General features: G+C 37.7%; 1 protein-coding gene across 7 annotated transcripts in view; it reads right to left on the minus strand.

Annotated features, from left to right (window-relative positions):
• ARHGAP24 (Rho GTPase activating protein 24) overlaps positions 1-19,811 on the minus strand; it is a 537,541-nt gene that overhangs the window by 394,182 nt on the left and 123,548 nt on the right. For 5 of the 7 annotated variants that reach the window (XM_015567154.1, XM_006768662.2, XM_015567153.1 and 2 more), the window contains exon 2: positions 11,450-11,649. In XM_015567154.1, the coding sequence (XP_015422640.1) occupies positions 11,450-11,629 (180 nt within the window). In that variant the 5' untranslated portion in view covers positions 11,630-11,649. Of the gene's footprint in view, positions 1-11,449; positions 11,650-11,788; positions 11,805-15,334; positions 15,352-19,811 lie in introns of those variants that run through there. The other 2 variants (XM_015567156.1, XM_015567151.1) reach the window with 2 other exon arrangements.

Raw genomic sequence — 19,811 nt, forward strand, 5'->3', positions numbered from 1 at the left:
CGAGGCCTGATGCCTGGGCCAGAGGCATCAGGCCTGGGCTGGGGGCAGAATCAGTGATGGGGGGAAATGAGGGTCCCCTGCCCAGGCCTGACGCCTCTGTCAGAGGCGTCAGGCCTGGGTAAGGGGCCAATCCTGTGATTGGAGGGTGATGGGGGTCAATGCCTGAGGGCTCCCAGTATGTGAGAGGGGGCAGGCTGGGCTGAGGGACACCCCCCCCCCCAAACCCAGTGCACAAATTTCGTGCACTGGGCCCCTAGTTATTTATAATACTCCAAAAGTAGAAATAACCCAAGTGTCTGTCAACTGAAGGATAGATAAAAAAAAAAAAAAAGTGGTTTGTTGATACAATGGAATACTATTCCACCATATAAAGAAAGGAAGTACGAATACATGCTGCAACATGGCTGAACCTTGAAGACATCATTCTAAGGGAAAGGAGCCAAATTCCAGAAAGTGGGAATAATAACTCCTGAATCTGGAATTTAATCCTTCTACATAAAATGTGATCAAATGTTTTCTAAATTACAATGTATGTAGTTTACAATTAATAAATTGCCATTGAATGAATGAACATATGGTAATAGTGCTAGAGAAAACAGAGAGCAGCTGGCTTTGGAAAGGAGGAAGCTAAAGAAGAAAAGACAGGAAGATCAAGTGCCCAAAAGAAACCTAAAAGAATAAGTAGCACTCTTCAAATATTCATAGGTTAGGGGGGTAAATAAGCCAAATAAACTAATAAACATATATGCATAACCCATGGACACAGACAATTGTGTAGTTAAGGCCTGGGGGAGGACAGAAGGGGGTCAATAGGGGAAAAAAGTGGGACATATGTAGTAATACTTTCAACAATAAATATTTTTAAAGCAACTTTTTAAAATACATTACTCTAAACACTAAAAATGTAAATGTTCAAATTGCATTTTTACTCATTCTTTTCCTCCCCCAAAATTCTCTTCTCCACCACTTGGGATAATTGAAATATACCTGTTATTCTAATAAGATAAGGAAAGTCCATCTATTGGCTATTTGGTTCTGTATATTGAACTGCATCACAAATACAAAAGTCTTCAGTCAATATGAGTAAATGTTAGAAGCAGAACTCAAGGGACTCTACTCCAGCAGTTCTTTACGCAAACTGGTATTGAATAGATACATGTGCTTACTTGGGTACATGCTGTGCATGAGACAAGAAAAAAACCAGGGCTGCCTCTCTCTGGGTGGTCCAGTTTTGCAAAGGGAATCCTTCAAGTCTCTGTGGCTGTCATCATAATCATTTTGATAAGCTTTGAAGGAGCCCAAAAAGTAATTTAAGCAAAAAATAAGACATACTACAAAGGTGAGCATTGTTTTTTTAAGGCTTTTTCCATGAGTTCAGTATTTTGGCAGCATAGGTCACAAGTGAAAACAAGTTCTCTGCTTTGAGGTTAGCATGACTTACATGAACTGATCACCTGTTATTTCCTTCATTATTCAAGTAATAAGGTGTATATTACAGATCCTAACTTCTAAACTGCTGTGTCAGGGTATCCTTATGGTCAAAGATGGTAAAAATGCTGGTGATGATAATGACAGTAACAATAGTTAATATATATTGAGTGTTGAATATGTGGATAGGTACTGTATAAGTATTCTGGAAACATTTCATGTTTGCTAATAATTACTCTGTGAGATAAGTATTATTATTATTATTTACATCTTTCAGAGAAGTTATTTACCAAGTAAGTAACAAGTAACTTAACCAAGGTTTATAACTAGTGATGGAGTTGTGAGATAATAGAAAGTAGATATATTGGTTTCTGCCCTGGTTCCTGGCACAGAGTTCCTAAAACCTTATAATTCCCTAAGTGTTAAGAGTACTAGTGGTATCTTTTGTTATAATATTTGGGCTCTGACCCTGGCTCCTGACAGGAATCCTTATAATTTCGTGGCTGATAGAAATACCTTTTATTCTAATAAAGCTACTCTGGGTGGGCTTCTAGATGGCTCCTGGTTGGGGCTGTCACCAAGCCATAGTTAGAAGTTTAGAATTTTCAGCCCTACCCCCTATCCACCAAAGAGGAGACTGAAGCTTGAAATAAAGTTAATATTTGATTAGGCCTGCATGATGAAGCTTCCATGGCTGTTTATCTGTATCTTTTATTATATCCTTTAATAAACTCATAAAGGTTTCCCTCAGTTTTGTCAGCTGCTTTAGCAAGTTCATCAAACCCAGGAAGGTGACTTATGGGAGCTTCCCATTTGTAGTCAAGTCAGACAGAAGTTGTGAGTAACCTGAGGACCTACTCCTTACAACTGGCATCGGAAGTGGTGGAGGAATAAGACACCCAGATGGTGTCTTAGAGAATTTCTTGGTGTGGAGAAACCCCCAATCCCAAATTTGGTGACCAGAAGTGTCAAAAATGAAGTGGTCCATGTGAGAAGTCAAGATACATCCAGGTGGAAACCTGAGTAGTATTCCTCTACAAGTCTAGACTGAGCCCAGGCAGTATGACTCCTGAATTTGTATATAAAACAACTGAGCTCAACTGCTTCCCAGGGAAATGCCCATTCTGGATCAGCAGTTCTGGAGAAAATTATGACTATGATATTTCTCTCACACTGCGGTCCCTCTGGCCACCATGCCCCTCCCATCAATTTCTGCCTTTGTCCAAGAAAGACATCCTCTGCTGCTCTTCACCACAGATGACCTCTCCAGCAGCCACAGAGCTTCTTAGTTCTTCTTCCCACAGTCAAAAGTGATTTGGCCGGCATTCCCACAATTCTTGCTTACGTAATAAGTGGTGCTAGAAGCATTTATCTGTAGCACAGTTGCTTTTCAATCATCTTTCAAGAGATAAAGTCACAAGACAAAATAGGCAGTACTACATAGGAACACCAGACAGAATTGTAGGACTGTCAGAGGAGGCCTTTTTGGATAGGTGGGCATTTCGAATTCCTTCACAATGTACGATACATAGAATGATCCCTATATTAAGGGCTTAGCGGTAAGTCAAGGAAAAGGGCACGTAAAAGCAGGGGAAATGTAAAATATCAAGATAAAATATACAATCCTTAACACTCTTTACTGGACTCATATTTTCTGTGTTTTATTTCTCCAAATTCGTATCTCATCACTGCTTGACTTATTCTTGAGTACTGAAATACTTGACCATTGTCAATTCCCCAAAAAATCTACTGAAGGACCATGGTCTATTCCTTTTAGTCTGCCACATACCCCATCCCCGCCAATAGCTTGTGATAAAGCTATATCCTCCTCCAATTCTCATTAAAAAGCTCTCCCTGAACCTTAAAGTAGTTATAAGTGCCCCTACTATGGCCTCCAATGGTTCCTTGTATTTTCCTTATTACAATACTCATTACATTGTACAGTAACTGCAATTATCTATAACATCCTTTGGAATTTAACACCATCTTCATGAATGTCTGGAATGATTTGATCACCCGAGGCAGAGACTGCGAACTCTTTTTTAATACCCATGTTCTTTTCTGCTCCCAGGACGAAGCTAGGCTCTATGTCCAACCTCCTATGCTGTTAGGTATGACCATGCGACTCAGTTCCATCCAACAGAATGTGCACAGAAGTGATAAGAGCTATCACCATACCTGATCCATCTAAACCGTTATGCAATGCTTCCTTATATACCCCCACTTCTAAATCTGGGAAGGAAATGACCCCATGGTGAACTTGGAAGCCAAAAATTAAAATTGCAAAATCATTGGCAGCCTAAGTTTCTAAACAGTCGTTTAAAGCAAACTCCCTTCACTTAACCTAGAATTACTTTGGACTTTCACTTGAGAAAGAAATAAGCTTCTTCTTTTAAAATCTTTATAGCATTGGTATGCACATTAGAAATCTATAAATGTATTATGAATACAAAAAAAGACACACAAGTGGATGAATGAGTAGTTGAATACTTTAAGAAATCCCATTTTTTATCATACTAATAGTAGAAAAATGGCTAATATTTATTTTATGCTTATTATGTGCTACTGCTTTCTAAGATCCTTTGCATAAATTATTTTATTTAATACTCTTAGTGATATCCCAAGGTATGTATTATTAATATCTCATTGTAAAGATTATTAAACTAAAAGCTTAAATCGGCTTATTCAGTGGCAATGCATCAGAATTATTAAGTGGTGAATTAAGATTCAACACAAACAATTTTACTCAAAAACCCATGTTTTGACCACTCCAAAATAAAAAAATTCTATGCCTAAATTACTTCTGAAAGCAATAAAAAATTGTCCAACTACTAGCAGAATAAAATAATATTTTATGTTAATAATACTCTCTCTCTTGATATAATCATATTCTGTGAAGAACTAAGAATTCCTAAAATTTTATGATGATGCAGAATACCATCTTGTGCGCCCTTTTAAGTACAAGAAACTTAAATGATACCTAGAAATTTAGTTTTAGATTTGAAGATAAAATCCAAGTTTTAAGGTTTCTAGTGTTATTTTAATCACATAAACAGGGTTTTGGCTTCTTCTGGTTCATATATTTTAAAAGAGAACAGCAGTTGCCTTAGAGAATTCTAGATTTCATTAACTCACCAGTTTCATTAAATATATAGAATTAGAGCTTATTCTTAAATCAGTAATCAATTCATGCACATTTAGAGGTCAGCCCTCAGGTTAAAATTCACTCAAAATCACTTTGTTCTCTAAGTTAAGAAAATCCATTGTGATCCAACAGTGTCATCTTCATCATGTCCAGAAAAAGCCTCCCCACACAATTGGATCAATACCTATTGTAGTCTAGACTAGATTAATTGGGTTGGTGCCTATTTGGATTTTAGTCATTTTATTAGGAGTCTCAGACTGGCTTTTAAAAATCAATGCTTTCCAGCGTCAAATTCTAGTACCAAGGGACATTCACTAATTTGATACGTAGCTATTATTTAAGTAACAATACATGTCATGATAGAAGTAAAACAGATGGTTCCAAAAAGGCACTAGATATTTATCACTGGATTCATTTAACAATGCCTACACTTATTTAGGATAACTATAATAAACATACTTTATCTCTGACTCAGTTGATTCCCACATGTTATAGTGTCTATAATTAAGGCCACAGTCATTTATCGTAATTATTTTTTAAAAATAGCCAAAGAGATATTGTCACAAATCCAGTTTAAATCTGTTTTTTAAAACTGTTTAAATAGCTATCCAAAACCCAAAGGGTACGCAGATGGATGGGAGATCTTTTTTTAAATGATTTTATTGGTTTTAGAGAGAGAAACAATGTGAGAAACATGGATGGGCTGCCTCTTGTAGGCCCCCTACTAGGGACTGAGCCTGCAACCCGGGAATCAGATAGTCAATACTTTGGTGCATGGGACGCTGCTCAACCAAGTCACACTGGCCAGGGTGGGAGACCTTTTTAAAATAGATTCTTCTCTATAGTATAATTTTAACTTGTTTTTTAGAGATTAATAATCAAAAGAAAATATTGCCTAAACGCTGGAAAAATACAGTAGTGTAAATTCTTATAGTGGTGGCCTATGAGTGACAGACATTATGGATGCATTAATGTATGTTCAAAAATTGGCTGCGTACATCATTTTTCTTTATTTGGTTTTTCATAAACAACCAAAATAAACTTTATTTTTAAAATCAGTTATGAAAATCTGTATCTATGTAAGTGTAAACACTGTAGAAAGTGGTTTCTGGGGAGAGTTTTGGCCCTGAAGAACTGAAGTGTTTTCCATTTTTTAAAATTATAGAATGCTACACATTTTAGCTTGGTTTATCTTAAATATAAAATAGTTCCATTTGGGGGCACCCTGGCTAAGGTCTGGAAAGCCTTGTTTACAAATCAGGCACTCTCTCCTGAGAGGAGAACCTAGAATCACTTTTGACTTTTGCTCAAAAAGAACGTACAAGAAAAGTGGCCGGGAGAGATTCTGGGTTCTCACACTTGTGCAAGTCATGGAATATTTGGAGACCAAGGTACAATTTGAAAAAGAACATGAAACACCAATATTAGGTTCAAGTAAGTAAGTATATAATGCACTGAAACAGGTACATTAGGTTCTAGTAGACATAATAGTTGATGCAACAGGTGGAAGGAAAACCTAAGTGAAAAGTTATATTCATCAGCATAGTTTTACAACATATTAAGTGTTGTGGACTGAATTGTGCCCTTCTACCTCAAATCACATGTTGAAGCCAAAATACCCTCTAGTGGCTATGTTTGGAGATAGGGCCTCTAAGGTGACAATTACATTAAATTAGACATTAATGGTGAGGCTAATCTACTAATATTTCTGTCCTTATAAGCAGAAGAGACACCAGAGCTATCTTACTCTTCTATGTTCAGAGAAAAGGCCATGGGAGGACACAGAGGGAAGGAGATTGTCTGCAAGCCAAGAAGAGAGGCCTCACCAGAAACCAGCTCTGGAAGCACCTTGATCTTGGACTTCCAGCCTCCACAACTGTGAGAGAATAAATTTCCGTTAATCAAGCCCCCCCAGTCTATGGTATTTCGTTATGGCAACCTTGCAGAGTAATACAACAGGAAAAAGCTGCCATTATTTCTTTCTAACAAATTAGTGCAGTTTTTGTAGCTTGAATAGCACAGGTGTTATGAAAATAACTTTGCATTGCCTACCAGAGAATCCGTTCTCATTGCGCAACACATGCATCCCATTAAGTCCTGGCTCCACCTATTTCTCTAGCCCAGTGGTTCTCAACCTTCTGGCCCTTTAAATACAGTTCCTCATGTTGTGACCCAACCATAAAATTATTTTCGTTGCTACTTCATAACTGTAATGTTGCTACTATTATGAATCATAATGTAAATATCTGATATGCAGTATGGTCTTAGGTGACCCCTGTGAAAGGGTCCTTCGACCGCCAAAGGGGTCGCGACCCACAGGTTGAGAACCGCTGTCTAGCCCCATTTCTTGTCCTTTCACTGCCTTCTCAATAAGGAACTACCCACAGATGTTAATTTTACAACTCCATGTCTTTCCTTCAACACCCCAGGTAAGGGCCACTCTTGCTTTGTGCAGCCTTTCCCAGGCCCTTCCAACAGAGTCACCACTCACTCCTGGCACTAATTATACCTGTGTTTTCAGAGCCTTCAGTACTTACATGGTAGCCTGTCCAATTATAATTTTGCTTATACAGGGTGGGGTAAAAGTAGCTTTACAGTTGTGAGTACGTGAGACACAGAGTTTATTCTTGTATTCTTAGTTGTTAATTATTGCATTATTTCCATACAAACACTATAAACTTACTTTTGCCCCACCCTATATGTTTTCCTCAACAACAGGGTAGTTTTTAATAACAAGCTTAATGATAGAATTTCCTCTCTTTATTGAGTTGTTGAGGAACTCAATGAAAGTTCTATTATATTAGAGAACATTTTTGAGGATGGGAAGGACAAAAGTTCAAGAGTTTTAATACTCTCATTTTTAAAATTCCATCTACAAAGGGGAAAAGAAATCTAGAGTAAGTTTGTTGAACACTTTTCACTGGTTAGGAATACTTAAAAGAATGATTTTTTTTTTCATTTCATGAGTGACATTTCCTCTAGCATTATTGAACTGGCCATCATCAAAATATATGAAGACCTAGGACATTCTTATGCTTGAAAATGCCAATATTGGAAATAAACAACCAATAAGTATTTCTGACTGAAAGCAAATCTAAAGAACAGTTGAAGATTTGTGAGCAAGCGAAGGGCTATGCTGAAGAAACCCTGAATCAGGAGCAAGGAAATCTGATTTCTAGTTCCTCATCTGCCATTCATTACTACCCCTTGGTCAATACACACATATATACACACAAACACACACACACACACACACACACAAACACACACACACACACATTAACACATATTTACACTGTCTATAAAATGAGGGCTTTTATGACAACTACTAATTTCCCAATGTAAACATTTTTCAAGGTGTTCAATTGTTCTGCATTGAGGTGATCAATTCTTTAAACATTGTTCTATAATATATCTCTACAGAATTTATTTAATGTGATTTAAACATTATTGTTGAAAATACAGAGTTGTGATTTTGATGTATGAAGCTGAGAATAGGCAATACTACTCACAGTGCCTGGTTCTGGCCTCCCCCCACATGGCTATCCAGGGGTGGGCTAGCTTTTGACTCGAGGGCCACAATGGGTTCTTAAACTGGACTATAGGGCCGGAACAAAAGCATGGATGGAGGGTTTGTGTGAACTAATATAAATTCAAAGTAAACATCATTACATAAAAGGGTACGGTCTTTTTTTTTTTAGTTTTATTCATTTCAAACGGGCTGGATCCGGCCCGTGGGCCGTAGTTTGCCCACGGCTGCATAGGCTTTTACGGACTCATTCACCAACTAATCCAAAAATATGTTTTAGCATTTATAGTGTGACAAGCACCTACCCTCACTTAAAGAATCTACTTTAAAGGAAGAAATTAGTTCATGCATAGGCAATTATATGGTTATTTAAACTAAGTGCCCTCTGATATAGAAATTGCTGGTTTTTAACCTGATTCTGTTCACATGTGCTTAAACATCAATGTGAAAAATTAAAATTTAAAAGTGCAATGTTAAAATTCACAGTGCTTGTACTGCTGTGAAAGGTATATATGTGTATATATATATATATGTATGTTATTTATCCCATGTGTATAAGCTATTTATCCCAAAATTTTACTGCTTTAGTAGCAAATATTTAATAAATAATATATAGAAAGAAAAATTAATGAACAGCACATGAATCACATTGACCACTGGTTCTGCTTGCTTTAAGCAGCTTGGTGATCAATACAGTTCTTGAGGCATTTCACAGAGACAGCTCTGCGATTGTGCCACCCCTGTCCCACTGCTACCCCCAGGGCAAAGCCTTGCCCCTTCCCATTGGAACCAAGGGATTAGGCCTTGACTGGACCTTGAACACTGGAACCCTGTCAGAAGCAAAGGATCCAGGAAGATCCAGTGCTGAAGCCCTCACCATAAATGGTAGCATTCTAAAATCTTCCAATTAAAACTTGCCCCACCAGCGATTCCACATGCCTGTTCTCTGTAACTTCTTAAAACCCTCTGATTGTAAGCCTTCGGGAGTTCAGGTTTAGAGCAATAACTTCCCATTCTCACCCGGCAGTGAAGCAACTTCAATTTCTCCATTGCAATTCTAGGTGTTTAGTGTTTGGCCCTGCTGTGCACCAGAAGGGAGGCACTCTTTTTCTGTTTGTTACTTACTAGTAAGAAAACTCTGTGGGAACTGATGTAGGCTTTGTTTGGTTTGTATAAGAATAAGTACTTTCTTGTCAATACAACTCTATTTTGCTCATTTCAGCTATTATAAGTCTACAAATGGTAGTGGCATGCTAATATGAAAATACAACTTACCTTAAAAATATTATAAAAAGTAATTTTCATTTTGAGGACAATTTTCTTTTGCATTAATCAAGGGCATTTTCTAATTTATATTTTCAAGTGTTTATGAAAGTTAAAGACACTGAATGAATACTTTTTGTGACAAGGCAGACCTGAGAAATTACTTAGAGAAGCATAGCCAAGGCAGTAAGATGATATCCTCTTTGAACAGTTTAGGGCAGAGTTCCTCAAAGCAGGGGAGGGGGTTCATTTACATATTCTCTGAAACCTGCAGGTCCTCACACTTTAGAAACATTGAACTCAGACTTGATCCATTGTTTCCTACCTTCAGTACTAGAAGGTACATGAAGCTCACCAAAGAGAACTTTTGTTAGGTCTGCTTTCAGTTTTCCATCACGCAGCTCCTGCATTCTCTGTTAGCTCTCCCTAATCCTTTGTTTAGGTCCAGCATCAGACCTAATTAGTCATTTAATTCATACCCACCCTGGTTAACAACCCAGTCCACAGGATGAAACATTGAATTTTACTCAAACTCCTCCTATGTATTTCAATGTGTTCTTCCATATCAAAGTCTTCATATTGGATCCCCCATATTCCACGATTTTTCACATTAACCTGATCTCTTTTTCTCAGTTTAGTAAAGTGATTATATGTTCAAGATAATATATTTATGTGACTATTACATTGTATAAAACATGGTGCAATGAGAAAAGAACACTTGAGTATGAGATGAGAAACAAAAGAAAGACTACTGCTTTAGTTCTATCTCTATAGATTTTCGTTACATCACTTGATATCTCTATTACTTCATCTGTAATGATAATCCCAGATTCTCTACTGATTTGCTATGATGAATGCAATAACAGGTACAGAAATGCACTATAACTGTCATGATCCCAATATGGAATATTCTCATTAATTATTTATGAGGTCTTTGGCTGAGGCCATAGGAACTTAGACTTATTTAAAGGCAAAAGTGTCTAACTTTGGGTAATCTGAATTGTACTTAAACCTTGGTCTCTGAATGCATACATGGAGATAATCCTACCTCATGGAATTATTTTAAGCATTTCATAAAACAATATAAATAATTCTTAGTCTAACGCCTGGCTCTGGTAAATGCTCAAAAAATTAGTATTTTCAAATAATGACTGAGGTTTGGAGTATGTATTGACATTACTATTTTTATCTGATTCAATTATATTAATAAAAACTGTAAAATTATAATGTCTGAGGAATTTAAAATACTAAAGCAGAGTGCTGATCCAAATTCTTAAGTCATTGAACTTTAAGACAAGGGGAGTAGCCACAAGAACACACTGTTAGGGATATTTATGTAAATGAATCTAAAATGTTTCTTCTCTTATTCATATGTCCTCTGGATGTAAAGGGAGGAAAAACACATAAGTGATGCAATACCTCAGTTCATATCTCCTTTCATCAACTGATAAGCAATGATCAGAGCTGAATAAAAACCTTATAGCTACAGGGAGAAAGAGATTTTTCTTCTCTCACATTGCAGCCTAGAGATTTGTGGCTGAGAAAATGACTAAGTAAGTAAGCAAATAAAAGACCACTTAGGAACCACAAAGAAACTCTTCCCAGAACATATTGTGTATGCCGGTTGGATGTATCAGCATTGTTCACTTTAGCTCCACATCCATATTTCATATGAGTTAAAGTGGAGGGAAGCACCCCAGAGAATTAATACTAAAGGTGTCCCATAACTTACTGAAAGGTTCATGTACAGTCTTCCTTCGCTTCCAACTTATTTTTGAGAAAAGGAAAGATGTCTGGCTACAATATGTATGTTCTAGCAGAGGTCCATTAACATTTTCTCATGAAATTAGTTTGCTTGAGAGACTCAGACAGTATGTTCCAGCTTAGTAGAAATCAAAATTAATATTATACTAATATAATTTGCCTCTTGGCCTCAATTTGCAAGTTCATCATCTTGAACCACGGTAAACAATGAGAAAAAGTATGAAAGATGCCAGTGAACTGAAGGAGACTATCGGTTTCATGCAAACCCCTTTACTTCTTAGAGCCCTTGGACCCACAGTGCTTTTTATTTCCTTACTTACCAAGGGCTTGGTTTCATCTTCATCTTTGAAATAATATAGCTGATCTCCCTTGAGCACAAACCAGCGGGTATGCCAAGTCTTGACAAAGCCTCCTTGCTTCCTCAGCCACCCACACTTCAGGGCATTATTCCGCCCTTGGCCTTGTTGGGGGTTCTCAGCGGAGTCATTGTTCTCCTCCATTATCAAGCTGATGGACTTTCCTATTTAGCAAACAAACAAAAGACATAATAAGGTGCTTGATGTATTCACTCCTGAAAATCACACCTACCTCTTTAAAAAAAAAACACAAAAAACAAGAAAAAAACCAGGATGAGGAGTGAAAAATGTATATCAACTCACTTGCCAAATTTCTAGAAGCAAACCACAGACCTGACAACATTGTGACTGGGGAAAACTTGGAGAGAATTTGTTGTGTCTCCCTTAAGTGAGCTGGTCAGCTGGGCAATAACATCCCTTTTTTACTAAGTAGATCTAAAGATGGGAAATTTCTGGAGGTAATGTGTTAAGAAGCAATTTTTTTAAAACTAAATCAACCAACAAAAACCATAACTCTCATGATAATGGGCCTCTGTGTCTGGTGTGTACTGATTGGGGCCCATTTGCACAGGCCTGTGATTATCTGAGCAAACACTAGCCTGACACATGTTAAAGTTTAAAGGGACTATTTTAAAAACCTCAATGGAAGACATTTGTTTTACATATGTGAAAATTTCTCAAGATGTATCTGGCCCCTTTCCCCCAAAGTGTATCCTATTGAGAGTTTCTTTGGCCGTTCAGGAATCAGTGCAGCTGAAAAAGTTTAGGGAGAAAAAAAATAATTAAAAAATAATAATAAAACCCTCAGCTCAGCCAGTTGAGTTTCCTTCAAATACCAGGACTAAGTCAATTGCATGATGAAGAATGTTGCAGAGTTATGTGTGAAGGAGTATAGGATCGTACACACTATACTAATACATAGTAAGGAACTTAGTTTATTGTAGAGAAAATCTTAATCACCAGGGGAGAAGCTAAACTGCCACAGTAAAATGGGGAGGTGGCTTTCTGGGAGAACCAGAGACAAGTGGCTAAGAATAAAAGACATTTTCCTGCCCTGAAAGCTTTCTGCAAATTCTTACTAATATTGCGTATTTGTATGAAAAGTCCATTCTTACCCTTGTATCTTTGATGAGAATATAAAGATACATACTAAGTAATAAAACAGAATATTCCTGTCCTGGTGTATCCAGGCACAAAGCTCCTACTTTTCTGCTTGATTCCAGAAAACAAACTGACTTTTTGTCTAGTCCTTCTTTTCACCATTGATTTTTCCATTGATTTGTATGTACACCGTCCTAATTCTAAATTCCATGAAGTTCCCATTGTCAGCCCTTAGTTATTTAAGTTTCTTCTTTGAAGGGACAGGGTCAGACCTTCCATTATTGGACCTTTAGTTTCTGACTTTAGTCCTGCCCTCCCAGTTGCAGAGATGAAGCAGAACTTTGGCTCTAATTAATCAGATTGTGAGCATCTCAACCATCTTCTCAGTAGCTTTGCCTCTTCCACTGGCATGCATTCCAAGCTATCTCCACCCTTGCTTTCATCTCCATCTCTATAAACCGCCTTTAGGTGTCAAGTAGGCCATTTGATCACCATCTGTCTCATTTAATATTCAGTTTCCTTTTTAAACCGAAACATCCTTCTCACTAAATAAGCCCTCATCTCTATAAAACATCTTGAAACTTCCTTTGCTGCATAAGGCATTCCCAAGTCAGAAACACCTTCCTGCAGGAAGCATTCCCCCATCGTGTGCGTGCATGTGTGTGCAGATTGGATCATGCCTAATGCTTCACAGTTTGTTACGCCCTCAGGGCAGGAACTTTCATCTCTTTTCTTTTACATTACTTGACCAAGTATAAGGAGCCATGTAAAGCTCACTCTAAATGAACAGTAAATGCTTAACATAATTTAGATAATAAGTATGCTTATTTAGACCACTCTAAATAATCGTTTTGGTCTCCTGGTATTTAAATTGTTCAAATCTACACAAGTTATTTCATCAGTACCTATTTATTCTTTGACCAAATACCTTAACTTATAGAGTTGAACTTATAAAGGTATTCCTTAAAACAAACATTCTAACACACACACACACACACACACACACACACATACACATACACACACAACACCCCTAGAATTCATGCACAACAGACTCTTTCCTTTGGCCCTTCTTTTTCTTTTTTATTTTCTCTTATAATTCATGTTTTCTATTAAGTTTGAAAAATACCCTCTAAAATTCTTCAAGGTAATTAGGAACCTACCATCAATAAGGTAAAAAATACAACTGCCCAATTTTGTTTATATCTACCATTAATGCCTTAGAAAAAATGTGTGCACATTAGAACATTGTTTATAATTCTTCTTACATAAGTTGTTTACAAGTCTGGTGAAACCAATGACACCATCACCCACTGAACTCCTGGCTATGATGCCTCTAATTTCATAACTTCAGAATGCATCAGCAAGTATTTCAATAGTATTAATTGTAACAATTCATTAAACAGAAATGAAAACAGATTGTATCATATCTCCAACAGAAAATAATGCTACAACTATTGCTGGATGAGTAAAACTAAGGTTTATTAAAATAACTATGATTTTTATAGAGCAGTCTTGATATTTCTTCAGAAATTGAATGGCTCAAATTCTATCCTTCACCTATAAAATGACAATGTTGGCCAGGATCATTTCTAACTATGGTGCCTTCCAGCACACTGAAGTCCACCACCTCTCTAATTCCATAAGCTTAAGGACACTAGATATCCTCCGCACTTCATACTATGTCTGGCATATGGTGAAGCTCAATCAATGTTTGATGAATTAATAAATATTGCAATAGGTTTGGTGTTAGATATCTAGAAGTGAACATGACCTCCCTCTGAACCTGATCCTGCCCCAAACCTGATCTTAGTAAATGGCACCATGATACACACAGTTGAAAAAAAATCATCTTCGAGTCCTGACTCCTCCTCATCGTGACTATCAGATCCATCAGTAAGTTCAGAAATATTTTCAAATCCATCCGGTTGACTCTATCTTCATTGTCACCCTATGATCCAAGCCATCATTATCTTTGACTAAATGATTCTCATAGCCCTCCAACTGGTCTCATAGCTTGTGGTCTCATTTTTAACCACTAACACTAAGATATGGGCACATGCTCACACATATTTTATTCTCCACAAAGAAGCCAAAGTGAGCTTTTAAAAAATTAAATCAGATAATGATTCTCTACCCTTAAAATTTGATGGGCTCTAGTTATGCTTCTTTTAAAATCTGGAGCCTTACCATGGCCTACACATCAGGAATCACGTGGCACCTATTTATTTATTTATTTTTATTTTTCTTGATTTCAGAGAGGAAGGGAGAGGGAGAGAGAGAAAGAGAAACATCAATGATGAGAGAGAATCATTGACCAGCTGCCTCCTGCATGCCCCACACTGGGGAATCAAACCTACAACCCGGGCATGTGTCCCCAACCGAAATCAAACTGGGGACCCTTCAGTCTGCAGGCTGATGCTCTATCCACTGAGCCAAAGCAGCTGGGTCAAGGTACCTATTTATTGATCTAACCTCATCTCATGCCATCTACTCTTCAATCCCCCCATTCCAATACACACACACACACACACACTTAAAAGCCCTGATGCAAGCAACCACACCAGCTTACTACCAGTTCTGGAAACACCCAAGTCCTTTATGCCTTGATGATTGATACCTGCTGATCTCTGCCTGAGCACTCTGCCCTGTGCTCTTTAAAGGCTGACTCTTTCTCCTTCTCTAAGTCTCAGCCTGAAACTACCTCCTCCCAACAAGGCTTTACTAATCACCCAGTGAGTTACTGACCCTCTTGTTATTCTCTAACTGAACCCCGTCCTGTCTTCCTGACACTTCTTTAAGTTGGTATTTCTTTAGCTATTTATGGCTAATCACCCCTCCAGGAGATCATAAGCTTCAGAAGGCCAAGGACTTGCTTTTCCTCACTGCAGTTTACCCAGTACCTTTCAGAGTGCTCACTTGGTGTTCAGTAAACAATGTAAACTTGGTGAATGAAGCTATGTAACAACCACAGTAGAATTCATACAAGAAGATTTTGGAGAGTTTTTACATTGCATTGAATTTCTTAAAGAATATTGTATACTCTAAGAACTTGATTTGTTTTCCTCTGACATAGGAGACTTTAGCATCAAAACTGTTCTTAATCACAATGTCAAAATCTTCAAACTTAAATGAACTTGAAACAGTCATTTATGAAGAAATATGACCTTCAAAAAATTTACACGTGTTAGCCTTGTAGGATATGCACGCATTCAATTGTGGTTAAGCATGAAGAAAAGTATAGTATAGTCATTCAGCTTCTCAGAGAATAACCTAACTCAATCTCCTCTGGGAAAGGACTGTCACTGTGTTAGGGAGTGGCAGCTGGATGGTACCTGAGATTACAGAGTAGAACTATCAACTAAGGTGTTTAACATATCAACCTAACAATGGCAATATAACAATAACATAATTTTTTACTCTAAACTAACAAAAAATAATTGAAAAGTTATGTCTTCATATCAACCTTAGAAAAGAGCCTTAATGATGGCTACTGTACCATACCAGGGCTTAGAAAGTTACCATCATTTGATGGGTTTATACCTTTGAATTATCATCCAGGTGTGGAAACTGACTTGCACATCTATGTGCATGGTTCTTTTTTTGCATCCAGGTGGTCTAGGAACACAGCAGTATCACATGGTGCCATCTGAGATGAAATTCCTGCTCCTAACAGAATTTCTAAAAGTCCAACAGCCACACACATAGGTATTTATATTTGTGACTTCAAAAGAGAATATATAAACATGCATGTAATCAAAGATGTATAAAAGTAGAATGCCATATGCCATAGAGTTGCAGTGTGTTTGGATTCGTCTATGGGACTACACATGTTTAGCAAACACAAGAGACTGACAAAGAAGGGGGCTCGAGAGGCGGTCAGAGAAAGACAAATCCCATATGATTTCACTTATATGTGGAATCTAAAGAATAAAATAAACAAAGTTGAAATAGACTCATAAACACAGAGTGGACTGGTGGCTGCCAGAAAGGAGGAGGGTTGGGGGAGTAGGTGAAAAGGTAAAGGGGTTAAGAAGTACAAATGGGCAGTTACAAAATAGTCGCAGGGATGTAAAGTGCAGTCCAGGGAATATAGTCAATAATATTGTGATAACTGTTATGTACGGTGCCAGTTGCGGTACTGGAAACATCGAAGGGAACACTGTGTAAAGTATGTGACTGTCTAACCCCTCAGCTGTACACCTGAGATCAACACAAAATATAAGTGAAAGTGAAAAAAAAGGAGGAGGGAGCTAGATAGACAGAGAGGGGAGAGAGAGAACTTGGAGCATAAGCAGTTTCACCTTTAACGCCTCCAATACACTCAGTGAACACGTGCTCCCATGGGGGGTAGTGCTTATAGCCAGTGTCCATTCCCTGGGCCCCTGGGGGGGTGTCACTGTGCAAGTGTGACCCCGGAGTTTTGGAGTTCACATGATTTCACATGGCGAGGCCCTTCAACACAAACTACTCCAGTTGCCGAGTGAAAGAACAGTGATCTGTTCTATTGCTCTGGGAGAAAACAAAAATAAAACTGGCAGGTTTGATAAAATTCTGCAATTTGTGAGAGATGTATGTAACTTTCAAGTGTAATTCTGTTCAGATCCAATTGTTGCCTTTTGTTGACATTAGAACCTAACTCCTTTGTAAAATGAATGTGATTGTACTGTTCACGAAAGCCAATATTTATCTTATTTAAAAAAAAAACACACAACTTTGTCTTGTAGCTGTTGCTAACATGCTGGCTTGTCAGTCAGGTTTGTAATTTTATTGTGCTGTACATCTCAGTGCTAGCATATATCCTTTCTATGGGCAATGGTTCACAAAGCAAAACATAAAGAAGGAATGAGATAATGTGTGCATATGTGCATGCATATGTTTACATGTGTGTACATGTGCCTGCATACATGCGGGTATGTCTGTGTGTGGTGGGTGTGAGTATATATACACTGTGTGTGTTTTCTCCCTAAGGAAGAAAATTCTTTAAAGGCAAAACATTTGTTGAGATTCTTTTCTCATTTTTCCAAAACTCAGTTCCAGGCCACTGGAAGACATGTATGTATATTCCTGCAGATCCCACATCCTTTGAGGAAGTAAACAACATAAAAGAGCTTCGCCACTCAATGTTCACGGAACGATCTGATCGTGGTATATTACAGTCAAAACCCATGAATGTATAGATTTATTCTTATTATTTCCCAGGACATTTCTTCAATAACCACAATTATTTACCTAATTTAGAACTTAATATTCTAAATATTCAAATAATTTCAGGCTTGATCTGGCTTTCTCTCTCTCTGCCCTGCTCCCTTTCCTCCGGCAGGCGCCGAGGGACAGCTGTGTGAGCACACAGGGGAAAGGTGCTCCCTGCAAGCCACAAAGAGCCTCACCACAGCCTGACCTGCTGGCCCCTCAATCTAAACCTCCAGCCTCCAGAACTGTAAACAAAAACGTGCCTGTCATTTATGCCACCCAGTCCATATGCCTATGTTATGGCAGCCAGAATAGATGATGGCAATGCATATCTACAAAAGAGATGCATAAGAAAAAATTAAAAGAACCGAGTCTTAGAAGCTTCTTGTAAGGTAACTGCTAACTAAAAAAAGCTGATAAGTGAAGAACAGTTCACTTTCTGTCCTCACTCTCGACCACATCACCTCTTCATTTGAAGAATGAATCGAACCGCGGTGCCTACAGGGCATAAGCACTCTAGGTCTGATATTGCAGAGGCTCCGGTGGAAATTGTCTTCGCTGGAAGACCAGTTCCAGGAGCTTAAATCTGTTTTCAGGATGCAATTGTATTTCTTGAAGCACCTTGGGCTGCCTCACATGGTTGGTTGTTCTCAATGGCAGGATTTCATGGTGAACTTTTTTTTAAAGTTCATTCCTTTATATTTACTTTTTTAATTTTATTTTTCAATTACATTTTACATTCAATATTATTTTGTAATTGTTTCAGATGTACAGCATAGTAGGTAGGCAATCATATACTTTACAAAATGTTCCCTCTGATATTTCAAGTATCCACCTGGCACCATACATAGTTGTTGTAATATTATTGACTATATTCCCTATACTGGGCTTTACATCCCTGACAATTTAGTGACTATGAATTTATAATTCTTAATCTCTTCACATTTTTTACTGGGTCCTCCAATCCTTCTACCCTCCTGCTATCATCACTCTGGTCTCTGTATCTATGAGTCTGTTTAAATTTTGTCTGTTTATTCTGACCTTTAGATTCCACATATAAGTGAAATCATATGGTATTTGTCTTTGACTGGTTTATTTCACTCAGCATAATATCCTCTAGGTCTAGCCCTGCTGTAGCAAATGGTAAGATTTCATTCTTTTTTATAGGCGAGTAACATTCCATTGTATACATTTACCACAGCTTTTTTTATTTATCCTTCAGCTCCTATACAAAAGCTTCTCTAGTGTCACTGCTATCCCCTACCTAGACATTCCCCTTCCATGAGAACATCATCATTACGGATATCATCTTTATCATCTGGCCATATGCTTATTACTTTACAGTTTTCTACACCATAACTTATTGACGATAAGTGCTCCCTGGGGAACCGGACCAAACTAACCAGGATATATTGAATACACAAAGGTTTGTTGAATAATTGTGAATGAGAGAGGGAGGGAGAGAAAGAAGGAAGGAAGGAAGGAAGGAAGGAAGGAAGGAAGGAAGGAAGGAAGGGAGGGAAGAAGGGAGGAAGGAAGGGAAAAATACATTAGTCAGTCTTTGGGGCCTACTAGAATTGACCCCAGAAGCCTGAAGGTTCCCCAAAGTACAGTGCAAAAAGTCCTAAGTATTTTATAATTAGACAACAATGAAAGTACTACAGTCTAAATTCTCCACCTAAACCTAATCCTTTCAGCTTTTAGCAGACGAAAACTAAATTGAAATTCAGAAACTACTGAGTTTCTGTCTCACTGGTGATGCTAGCCTTACTCATAATTTGAGTTAAAAATAAACTTTTTTTCTAAACCTGAAGAGATTAAGCATGAAGAGAACAGAGGAATTGAGTAAAGTACAGTTTAAAGCAGTCACGAGAAGAGCACACCTGGGGGAACGTTAACAGTAATAATTCTTACAAATATGCAGTTATTTTCCTGAGGAAACACTAAATATCCTGTTGCTTGATTCATTTGAAATTATATTGTCCAAAACATCAGGGAATATAAAATTATGTATATGTTGGGGTGAATCAGG

The sequence above is a fragment of the Myotis davidii genome, unplaced genomic scaffold (genome assembly GCF_000327345.1).
Source record: "Myotis davidii unplaced genomic scaffold, ASM32734v1 scaffold420, whole genome shotgun sequence".
Taxonomy (NCBI): Eukaryota; Metazoa; Chordata; class Mammalia; order Chiroptera; family Vespertilionidae; genus Myotis; species Myotis davidii.